The 11,936-nt window shown below is 35.2% G+C and overlaps 1 protein-coding gene across 7 annotated transcripts; it reads left to right on the top strand.

Moving 5' to 3' along the window:
* The first annotated feature begins 1,753 nt into the window (after positions 1-1,753).
* Positions 1,754-9,358, top strand: LOC113751294 (protein WHAT'S THIS FACTOR 9, mitochondrial). 7 transcript variants are annotated; one of them, XR_003464814.1, is made up of 4 exons: positions 1,754-1,895; positions 4,617-4,695; positions 5,457-5,545; positions 5,666-5,947. XR_003464814.1 is itself a non-coding variant. In XM_027295249.1 (2 exons), the coding sequence occupies exon 2, from the start codon at positions 2,856-2,858 to the stop codon at positions 4,125-4,127; it is 1,272 nt and encodes a 423-aa protein (XP_027151050.1). In that variant the 5' UTR covers positions 1,754-1,895; positions 2,837-2,855; the 3' UTR covers positions 4,128-4,322. The 7 variants fall into 7 exon arrangements, 1 of the variants encoding a protein (XP_027151050.1); XR_003464813.1 differs by having other exon boundaries at positions 5,457-5,578; XR_003464811.1 differs by lacking the exons at positions 5,457-5,545; positions 5,666-5,947 and adding an exon at positions 8,706-9,358 and having other exon boundaries at positions 4,617-4,690.
* The last annotated feature ends 2,578 nt before the right edge of the window (positions 9,359-11,936 follow it).

Here is an 11,936-nt window from a genome sequence, read left to right as displayed (position 1 = left end):
AAGAAGAAGAACAGAACCTAAGAAGAAGAAAAAAGCTAAGAGAAAAGAAAGGATATTGCTGACCGACCAACCGCCCACTAACTAATAGTAATTGCTGACTATCAAAATGGAGAGCCACGCGGACAAAGCAAAGCTACAATTGAGAAGAGTCAACAGACAAAAGCAAAATGGCCAGCAAAGCTACAATGCAAGAGAGCCATGCGGACAGAGCAAAGTTACAATGCAAGAGAGCCAGCGGACAAAAGCAAAATACCAGCAGAGCCACCGCCACCCATCAGCAAAAGACCAAAACGCCCCTCAAGCTCACACAAATCACGGCATAACCGGTCCACCAGGCACTGTTCACAAGCCTATTGACGCTTTATATATGTAAGATTTAAGAATGCCTTTATTTTTTCCTTATTGAATATCAATAGCAGTGGTAACATTTTCAACCACTTTAGTTCATTAGCAACATTTTTTGCTTTGGCTTTTAGGTTATAAATTTTATAGTGTGTGTACTTTTAGCATGTCTGTTTGTGATTAGGATTGACGGCGACTAAAAATACTTAATAGAAGAATTGACTCTGACTCAATTTGTGCTTGTTTGAATCTAGTTCACCAACTAATTAAAACCAAATAAAAAAATAGCATTTTGTGTTTATGAAAGCTTGAAATTTCATTAGAGTTTGACTCAATTAATACAATATTTGAAATTTACATGTAAAAGATTTAGTTCGAGCTCGATTTTAGATTAAAATTCATTTGGATTTGGCTCAATAAATGAACAAACGAGTTTGAACATAATTTTAAACTCGTTATAAATATAAGTTTAAATAGAGAAGTGTTCGAGTTAGTTAGACTAATTGACGCCCCTATGTTTGTGGTTAGGGCTGCAATTGATGATATGTCTACACTTTTTTTCCTAAAAGAAACAATCTTGTCATAATTTTGATTTACTAGCAGATGAACAATGTATAATTGTGCTTCTCTCTTTTTCTTTTTTTTTTTGTTTAATCACTTTACTTTCATAGTTATATATTGGAATTTGTTGCAGGAGGCACAGTTCAAATATTTGTCAAAGGTCAAAGCTATGTTTTTTTTTTTTTTGACATAACATTTTGGTTTTCTATAATTTAGATTCTTAATTTCTAATAGTAACATGTTAGATGGTGAATTACATAATTATTGTCTACTAGCAATATAATAGAGCTTTAGAGAGATCTAGTTGTAGGCTATAGTAAAACTGTCATTATTATGGACTATTTATTTAATAGTATACAAATTTTTAATTCTATGTGGATTTCAATAATTTTTAACCGTCCAATAAAGAAGTAGGAATTTCAAATGAATTCACATCAATTCTATGCATTTGCCAAACCAAGGAATTCCAATGCTTTGGAATTAAAATTTATAGAATTACAATTTTATAGAATTGTGATTCCAATTCTATAGAACCAAATGCAGCCTTAAAGAAATTATTAGCTGGTAGGCACCCCTTTTTTTTTTTTTGTTTTTGAAAAGTGTAGGCATTTTATTTTTAAACTCGATTTTCTTAGGCTTGTGGCATGAATTCAAAGAAAATTCTCACTTGAACCTCCTGTTTAATTCTTTTTGGGTTCAAAAAGACAAACATGCATGTAGGCCAATTGAATTGTAGGTCCAATTGTCTTTTCTTATTTTTCAAATGGAGCCCAACAGAAATCCCCAATCCCATTATTAATTTTAAAAAATGAAGAAGAATACAACATGAAAAGACTTTACCTGGAGAAGGAGTCCTTTCATCTCTCATAAAACATTTTTGCCCAATCCAAAAAAAAAAAAAAATCCACCGGGAGAACGAGCTGGGGAGCAAGCCGGTGTCGTTTTTGCAGGAAAACCATCGCCACCACAACCTTCTTCAATAAAGAAATACTGTAAAATTCTCGTTTCTCTTTCAACTTTTAGTTTTCTTGAAGTTCATGCAGAGAGTATGTGAAATTGGCCTTACTGTCCGTCTTACTTCTAACCTAGCATGGTGGTGTGATTTTTTGCGTGTGATTCTTTTGTTGTGTTACTACTGCAAAGATGGTTAATTTGGTTGAAACAGAGAATTTCAGACTTTTCTGTAGCTGGAATAGTCTTAGACTTTTACTTGTCTATTTAGTGTTTGATAAAATGCCCAAATGGAAAGAAAAATTGGAAACCAGTAAACAGATTTTAATGCCCAAATGCTGGCCGGAGGAGGTTTTTTCTCGTGCTGTACTTAAGCTTGGAGGAAAGAAAACAGAGCGAAAATGGAGACCCAGAAGCTTGCTCGCTTGGGAGAGTGATTTTTTTTTCCAAAATTCTAAATTTAGTCCATCAACTTTTCCTTGTTTTCGGTTTTGCCTCTAATTTCTATGTCTGCAGATTGGCCCTGGAACTTTGTTTGATAAGTTTTCAATTAGGTTCCGGAAGACAGATTCTTATTGTTTTTGGTTTCCGTCCCTAAAATTTTTGTTAACTGTAATTTAATTTCCCTTATGTTCCTGTAATTGTTAATTTAAGTACTTTCTTTTTTCATGTTTTCAAGTTGGCCACTGGGATTATATTAGTTAATTCTTAGATTCATTATTAGTTAATTCTTAATTATACTTATGCTTGCAAATTTAAATGTGGGTCTTCTCATAAGTAGCTTTTCAAAAGGTTAGTTTTGGGCTGTTAAACTTGTTTCATGTTGTTGTTTTCTATGCGATTGTTGATTTCTGATTCCCTAGTGGGAGAACCGTGTTTAAAAGTTTACAGAAACCGAACACTCTAGTGAAAACTGCAAAATTAAAAATTGGTGTGCAAAAAAATGAGAAAAATATCTTATTGACTCTGAAATTTCCCACAGAATCTCAAATCAGATAGGCATGCCGAACCAGAAAGGTTGTGCTAGAAACCTCCTGCAAAAAATCTTCTTCTTCTCTTGTCAAAATTCGCTTCATTCTCTCTCCAACTGCCGGAATCTTTCCCACGTATTCATCCAAAGACGTGCTTATGTAGATGTCTACATGGACTGGAAGAAAGACACATATTTTGAATCAATTGAATCCATCCACAGATCAATTGAACTCAAACCCATCATCGCCTTGAAAAACTGCATAGTCTCAGCCTCACCACAGGACTACTGCATCCCCATCTCTGCTGTCTCAAAGAGAGGTCTGGAATTGGGGATACCATTTAAGGTAGCTAGGTTCTTGAGAAAATACCCATCTTTTTTTGAGGAGTTTGAAGGTCCTCAATATAATTTACCATGGTTTAAACTGACCCCTACAGCTATTCAGCTTGATAAAGAGGAGAGAGAGGTTTATGAAGAACATAAAAATGATATAGTTGATAGGTTAAAGAAGTTGATTTTAATGAGTGTTGGAGAGCAAAAAGTGTTGCCTTTGAAGGTAATTCAAGGTTTGCAATGGTACTTGGGGCTGCCAGATGAGTTTTTAAGGCACCCGGAAAGCAATCTTGATGGGCACTTCAGGATTGTTGAAATGGGAGATGAGTTGAAGGGACTTGCTGTTGGGAGTGATGGTAATGATGGAGCAATGATGTCAATACTACAACAGAACGCAATGAAGAAAGGAGTCTATGCTGGTGGTGAAAGGGAGGCAATCGTATTTCCATTATTTCCATCAAAGGGTTTGAGGCTGAAGAGGAAGATTTCTGATTGGATGAATGAATTTCAGAGGCTTCCATATGTTTCACCATATGAGGATTCCTCTGACTTGAAAATGGATAGTGATTTGTCTGAGAAGCGGGTAGTTGGTATTCTTCATGAGCTGCTTGGTCTCTTTGTTGAGCATGCTGCTGAGAGGAAAAGGCTTTTGTGTTTAAGAAAGTGCTTGGGGTTGCCACAGAAAGTTCACAAGGCGTTTGAGAGGCATCCTCATATGTTTTATCTATCTTTAAGGAACAAGACTTGCACTGTTATCCTTAAAGAAGCTTATCGTGAAAAGTCAGCTATTGAGGCCCATCCAATTGCGAATGTGAGGAAGAAGTATATTAATCTGATGAAGGAATCAGAGATTATACTGAAGAGTAGGAGAGTGAATAACAGAGCTACTAAAAATGAAGCTAATGTGAATATGAAGGACTTGGATTGTATGGACGACGACATGACTGAAGTAATAAATCAAGTATCTTAACTGATGTATAATGGTTTATAGAATCTGGATTTGGTGAACTGGTCCACTTGCTAATATGGCTTCCCTTTTTTTTTTGTTGTGGTAATCATAATGCACATAATTTGAAAACCAAAGCCGTCTTGCAATCATGTTGTGCATTTTTGTAATATACAAATCATACTACTACTGGATTTGATTTCTAGAAAGCCTTCTAAAGGAAAAATAAATTTCCACTTTAGCCAGTAGGATTTTCAGTTATGCAGTGGTAGTCTATCATTTCTGTACCCTGTTAATCCTGAAAATTTGTGTTGGTACTTAGTTAAGATCTCATTATTACTCTTTTTCTTTTCTTCCAACTCACTGTGCTTTTTCCTACAAGGCAGCTTACTAGCTGTATTATCACGGGTCACTTACTTTAGGTTGTGGTGGAATTGGCTATAAGAGTATTAGAATATTTTCTACATTAGAATAAAGAAGGTTAATGAGTTATACTCTCATATTCTGGTGCAGTGTTGTTTGAGGTGGAACCGGCACTATTGCACTCAGAATGTAGTGGCTACGTTCATCTTCAACTCGCCTCATGAGTAAGGTTCTGAATTTTTTTTTTTTTTTTGGAAATATCTGTTGCTTTGATGGCTAGTACGTAAATGCAAAGCTAGTTGCCTTTACCTAAAAACTTTTTGCTCATATTTAGTTTGTGCAGAATGTTAGGTATTTAGTTGAAATGCATTATCAGCGAATTATATATACTAATAGCTCAAAGTAAAGAAGTTTCCTCATGTTCATTTCTGATTTTGCTGTTTTGGTTGCAATTGATCATTGCAGAGTATGCACTATTATAGTAATACTTTTTAATCATCCCCTTGAATATAGTGATGCAACTTATGATGCTTATTGGTTGCCTAAACATATTTAGCCTGTTGTAGTTGGAAAACTTTTCTGATTTGATTTTAGACAAGTGGCAACATGAAAGTAATTGACACTATTGTGTATAGACACAGAAAATAGGCAAAAGGGAAGGAGAATGGCAAAAACATCCTTGCCATTTTTAGAGTCCGCAATAATTTACAAGCTCAACAGGTGCTTGATCATGCATCTTTGCCGCTAAAACTTGTTTTAAAAAAAATCCTTGCATGGACACCCAAAAATGGTGCGAGAAAGAAAGTAAAAGATGAGAAGTACCCCTCCCTTTTTTCCCTTTGATGTAAATCTGGTTGGGTCCTATTGAACCCCCTCAATCTCATGTGATTGTATTGAAGTTAATTTAAACAAAGAAAAAGCAAAAAAAAAAAATGAGAAGACCCTACAGGATACATGAATGTTAAGAATGCCCCCGTCTTCTATGTACAGGTTCTTCCTGCGCTCATGCAGAACATGAGCGACCATCTTATTTTAAAAGACAAAAGAGAGAAGCAGAGAAGAGGTTTGACATAAACTAGGTGGGGCTCCTAACAAATCCCCCACCATCTCAGGTGGTTGTATAAAAGTTATAAAAAAGGCCCTATGTTGTAGCTTGGATACAATGAATGTTAACAGTGTGTGCTGTCTTTGATATACAGGTTCTGCTTGGATTAGTAGAGAACATGAGTAACCATTTTGAATGAGATATTTGCAGCTCCCCAGTGTAATTTGGATAGTAGAGTCCAATCTTTGTTTTTGTGGTTTTCTACACAGGTTACAAACACAATGCATAAACTCTAGCCTGCATCCATGAGACCACCTTAATCTACAATTCCTAATACTTAGAAGGTGCATTTTTCAAGTTGTCATGTTCACATTGTAGATTGTAAATGGATTCAATAAGGTATTATAATGAAATATCCAATTAAAATTTGTGGTTATTGACACCTCTGTTGCAAATATGAGCCATGAATGCATATGAGCCTCCCTTTATGCACTAGCACTGGCACTTTTACATAGGAAGCAACATGAGCTAGTGAGTTCCATTCAGCAATTTATCAAGAGTTCTTAAACCGTCTTTTCTTATCTTGGGAAATAAAATGTGTTTTGAACTTGCTTTTATGGAGTGTATATAGTGCGGTGTTGGCTAGTAGGTTCGAATGATGTTTATAGCTCTTGATTCATGACTATTTTGAGGCTTCTTTTGTTGGCAGTGGAGGATCTTATTTTAGACTTAGAGTTTGCTTGATACCAAAATTCATGTTTTGTCGAATTTTCAGCATTTTATTCATGTTTGAAATTGAAATGATGCTAATTGAATGAAGAATCTAGATGCTGAGGAGGCCTTAGTCTAGTGGCCGAGGTTGAGACCTCAAGACTTAGGGTCTGTTTGATAACATAAAAAAGTGCTGCATCTAAACTTTTTCAGACATTCGGATGTTTTGAGTGTTTGATAAATGAAAATTCATTTGCTGAACTTGTTAAATAGTGCTGAACTTGTGTGTATTTTTTTCAGTACAAGAATCCTAACTGAATGCTTAATTCTGATAAGAATCAATAGAATTACTTCAACTATCTTATCTTATCTACTAAATCTATCATTGTTTGTTAATTATGTTCAAAATTCTTATCTAATAAAATAACCTAATATTCTCTATCTAATGATTTTCTATTTCTCTTTTCTCCCTTTTTAATGACTTTCACACCTTCTCCATACTCCTCATATAATATATTTCATCTTTTATATTAATTTAATCTAAAAATAAATATTGTCATTTTTATACCTAACAATTTTAAGCTAATTAAACATAGGTTCTATTTCTTTTTTGGATGTAAAGGTATAAGGGCAAAATTGTTAAATTTAACTTATAAAGCATTCAGTTATAAATGTTTATCGAACAGTATAAATAGGTTTAGCATTAAAATTCAGACATTTATATCTTTCTTTTTAGTGCTTAAAATTCAGCAAATTAATTATTTCAGTATTTAGATTTCAGAATTCAGATTTAGTTTTATCAAACGGAACCTTAGAAGGTCTTGAGTTCAAATCCTTCTTCCCCCTCCCCGCTTCTTAAATTCCATCCCTCCCCTACTAGAAAAAAAAGAAAAAGAAAAAGAATGCAGAATCTATACATGCTTCCACTAAAAGGATAAAATTATTCTCAGATGTGGTAGCTTGCACTTCTACACTTTTCTGGTGTTAACATACTTTCTTATCATAGACCTGATGTACCAATAATGTGTTTTATAGAATGAATCTTGTGCATGTTGTTTCGCTTTCTTGTTTCCCGTTCCCATATTCCCATCTAATTAAGTCTTTTTAAAAATCAAGTCAGTGAGCTGTAGTCTAGGTCAGGCAGCATGAGAGGACAAAGATCTTTGTTTTCTGTCAGTAATCCTTGCGATTCTGAAAAAGTCCTCTCATTGCATCATTCCTCTTCCCCTGAGGCATCTTTCTTTCACAGAAGAAGAGAAAAATGGTGCTTCATTTTTGGTTCAATTTGAACTGCCAAATATTGGGGTGTTAGACCTGTGGCAACTAAACACTTGTTCCAGCTTTATCTGGGCATGATGATATATCTGGGCAACTACACCATGCTGATATGATATATCTGGGGGCTGCGTGAGAGAGAGAGAGAGAGAGAGAGAGAGAGAGAGAGAGAGAGAGAACTGTTTTGAGTGCCTGAAGTAAATGATGCTACCTCAGTTTAAGAAACCCTGAGCTTAACTGTGCATATTGCAGCTCTAGCCGTGTCAAATTTGGGATCTTTGTAAGAATCATGCAACCAAACTCATGGGGGTAGTGTTCTGGATGTACCTTAATGGGAACATGATCATGCAATTCTATTTTAGGTTTTTTTTCAGGCAGCCTGTTGGTAGTGTTTTGGGAAGAGTATTTGTAATCCTGCAACTTATGAATTCACCCATTCTTTTCAAAAACTAATTTTAAATTTCAGAGTAGTGGTTGACCACAACCAGCATAAGAGTAGACTACAGTATTGGTCCATAATTGTGTTTTCTTTCCCAAAAGCATTGCGTGCTTTTGAAAGAATGTTCCATGAATTAGGAACACAGTTAGTTGAATATGTTTTTCAAGGGAGTCAACTCTTTTTCTTGTTGGACACGCTAGAAAAGTTAGATAGGTATGTTTTACCAATCTTCTTAGAGCACATTTTAATGTTGCCAATAGGGTTGAAAAACTGAACTTTGCGATGTCTTGATTTTGGGAAGGTTTCTGGTCGCACCGTAGAGATTTTGTTCAACATGGTGTTATTTGTAATGTTTTAAAAGGTTTCTGGCTGTACCTTGCTGATTCAGTCAATTGGATCTGTGCTTTCTGTCTGGAATTACTGTCTTCAATTCAGCGTTTCATATACGGTTTGAAACTCTAAATAGTAGTAGTACTTTGTGGTATCTTTTCTTTGCATGTTAAGAATGTACATTTCATCTCAAAAGCTCTCAGTTTTGGACTGAAACTTTTCTTAAATTTGATGCTATGAAGTCTGGATGCCCTATTACCCCCTGACAGGGGTCAATGTGCTTTACGCTCGTAAAGTTGTGTGGCAATAAGCTGTCAGTTATTTCTCTAGACGTTTTACTTCTATGGTGGTTGTTGGTTTAGCTGTAATTTGTTCCTTAATCTTGACATCATTGGTTATTGTTGCTGCATCGTGCACACTCTGTATGACCTGTTACCAGAATGGCTTCTGTTGACGACAGTAAAGAAAGCTCACGCTGCAGTTCCATGATATGGTTGCATTTGGTGCAAAGCTCTGTACCAGGATAAAGAGATTGCTCTGTTGCCTATCTGTGCGGGCTTCTGCCTGTTGCAAGATGCAGATCATGTGTCATTTGAAATGGTGAACACATATAGTAGACATTCACTCCCCGTGGCATTTAATAATTCCTATGTGAGTGTATCTCTGAAAACAAGAGTAATTGAGGGCTCTTGAAATGAATATTAGAATTTGAGAGTTTGAGAAGCACTTGAAAGATCAAGCTCAATGATGTGGGGGTTTGCATGTAGTTTGGGATAAAAACAAAATTTGCCGCTTCTTTTTGAAATTTGGTTGATTCTCATGCTCATTAAGTGGCCATAATAGCGCCGTATTATCTATTGCTTGAGGGAAGCTTTGTATTTTTTTCATGTTTCAATTGTATTCAGATGGATACTGTGAAAGAATGTTATGACAGTGTCTAGTTTCGCCTGATCCTATGTTGCCGAAAGTTTTTGGTCTAGCTGAAATACTAGAGTTTTATTAGCTTGGTTGTCTATTGGATTATCATCCGATGAAAATTTTCTTTAGCATCATCAGATGGTAAACTGTAATGAAGCATTGGAGCTTTGAAGATGAACTTGGGCAACTTGGTTATTTATTTATTTGTTTATTCTTTGGCGCTGTGCAATGGAAAGAAAATAAAATTTAAAAGCAATATCTTCCTCTCTTCCTCTATATGATATTGGACGGGAAACAAACCTTTTTTTTTTTTTTCTGGTAACCTCTGTAACTTCTATTGATTTTGCAAAAACGTGTACTCAGGTGGAGTACCCCTAAGCATTTACTTCAGTTATAAACTTTGAGTCTCGGTGAAAAGAACAGCCTTTTGCATACTATTTACGCTCACAGACCAAACATGATACTAAAAAACAAAAAAAGAGTTTCTATTTTGTCTTGCTTCCTGGGCTTTGGCTATGCCAGTATAAGAGTTAATATTATATATATATATATTATTATATACATTATTATGGTTGAATGCATGATACATATATAAAATTTTTATTTTAAATTTAAATTTAGGTTATTATTATTATTATTATTATTTTTTACATCTTCCTAGATACAGCAGGTCGCCCTCTGACCACAATGCCTCTAAATGTCCTACAAAATCTGATCATCCAGTTGAATTATGGTCAAGTGGATGATCAGGCTAGAGACCGTAAACACATTTCTATTAGCAAACGAGAAATAAGTACTTGAATTTGACCACTTGGAAAATATTTTAGAATTCATAGGCGCTAAATCTAACTACAAAAATTGTTTACTTGTAGCTTTGTCCACAAAAATATTCGCAAATTTTGTTGCCTTTACCTCTGTTCTTTGCTGATTCTTCTTCAGCTTGAAAGCTTGATATTGGGTAATTTCTCACTTCTTCATATTAAAAATTTCGCGCTACGATACTTTACTCTACTAGCAATTTCGCATGTGTAATGCAAGGCCTTACATATTAAATTAAAACAAAAATAATGTTAAGAGAAATAGTTCTTGTAATAGAGAAAGTTAAAATGTTCTTTTAAAAATAAGGTATCGCTTTAATGCCAATTTCTGCCAAAAGGCCATAAATTCTAGCAAATTAAAAACAAATCAATGGAATGAGTTAAGAATGTACATTTCAGGGATTATTTGGGTATTTGCTCTTTATTTTAAATACAATTAAATAAAGCAATATGTTTGTTACCATCAACCATTTGAGACTGAGAAGAAGCCCGTTACGCTGAAGTTGGGCTTTCATGGCACATCTTGAAATCGTTGTTTAAGATTTCATTTGCATGTATTCATCAATTACAATAATACCTCTACACATATTATTCAAGTAAACAAAATAAAGCACTCAAAAATTTTTGAACTATGCTTGTGAAACTAAAAGCTGACTTTCGACCAATCTTGCTAATTTTTTCTAGCTTGCCAGGAATAGAACTCACCCGAAAGTAGTAAATCCAATTCTACTTAGAAGTTTATTTCATGTCCAATGTCATCTTGTTTTTCCCTTCTTTGTTTTCAGTCACTTTGCTTACTCGAATAGTAATACATTTGAGTCTCAACAAAATTTTCCTTTGATCATTTGAGTCATCTTGTTTTTTTGTGATGCTCCACTTCTCCCAAGGGCGAATCCAAGGGTATCCGCAGGACACCTGCCAAACTCTCGCCAGGACTCAAGACAATTCCAATTCAAACTTAAAGTCTAATACTAACAATAAAAATCGAAATAAAGGTACGAAGTCATTTCCATATATAAATATTTAATCTTACACCACAATTTCAAACTTACAATCACATTCCCCGAAATATACAACATCCAAAAGTGTATAGTCGATTACAATCAAAACATCAATATAAAAGTTTCCCAAGTCGGCATTTCCTTAACTTCTTCCATTCCAGTTCCTGTTAAGGAAAACAAAATAATGGGATGAGCCGATACTCAGTGAGGCCAAGAAAATTATGCAAGCACGTAGTTCAAGTATCAATAACATTTATACCATAAATAAAGCGATAAAGTCAAGTAATTCACGATTAACAATTAAACACACTTGAGTAGGATACAGGAGCTCTCAGGAGCTAATTTTCACTTGCTTTGCCACGGTTCGATCCGATATTCCCTCGTGATGACGCTCCGTCATTCGAGTAGTAATTATGTCCATAGAAACTTCACTTATTACTTCCTTCATCCATCATTCCACACTCTCGGATCCGTAACCAAACACGCACGAAAAGGGCAATACTCGCCAAGTATGCCGAACAAAATCTCAAAAAGATCAAGCTTTGTTTTGTTATTCTCTTGGTTCATCAAGCTTCTCGACCAAGCCCATGCCGGCTTGAGTTGCAAGATTGGCTAAGAGAATTGGGTGTCCCCATAAGTCGAGGAGGTTCACTCCACTCGATATCACGACACGCACGATAACACGACATGCACATGAAAACAGGTATATTTTGCCGATGAGATTCACTCCAATCGACTTTAAAAATCAAGTTTAATGCAAGTAAAGTTCGAGTAAAGGAGAGCAAGTACGATAAAGTACATACTCGTCTCATCAAGTAACATTCACGCATATGAGCAAAATAGATCAAGTAAATACATCAAGTCATGCACTTGACACTCACCTAATCAAAATAAGAGTGGTGCACAGTCAAGTATTTAGGCGTCCCTTGTGAG

The sequence above is a fragment of the Coffea eugenioides genome, chromosome 11 (assembly GCF_003713205.1).
Source record: "Coffea eugenioides isolate CCC68of chromosome 11, Ceug_1.0, whole genome shotgun sequence".
Lineage (NCBI taxonomy): Eukaryota > Viridiplantae > Streptophyta > Magnoliopsida > Gentianales > Rubiaceae > Coffea > Coffea eugenioides.
Note: the sequence above shows the minus strand (reverse complement) of the source record. Positions and strands in the feature narration are given on the sequence as shown.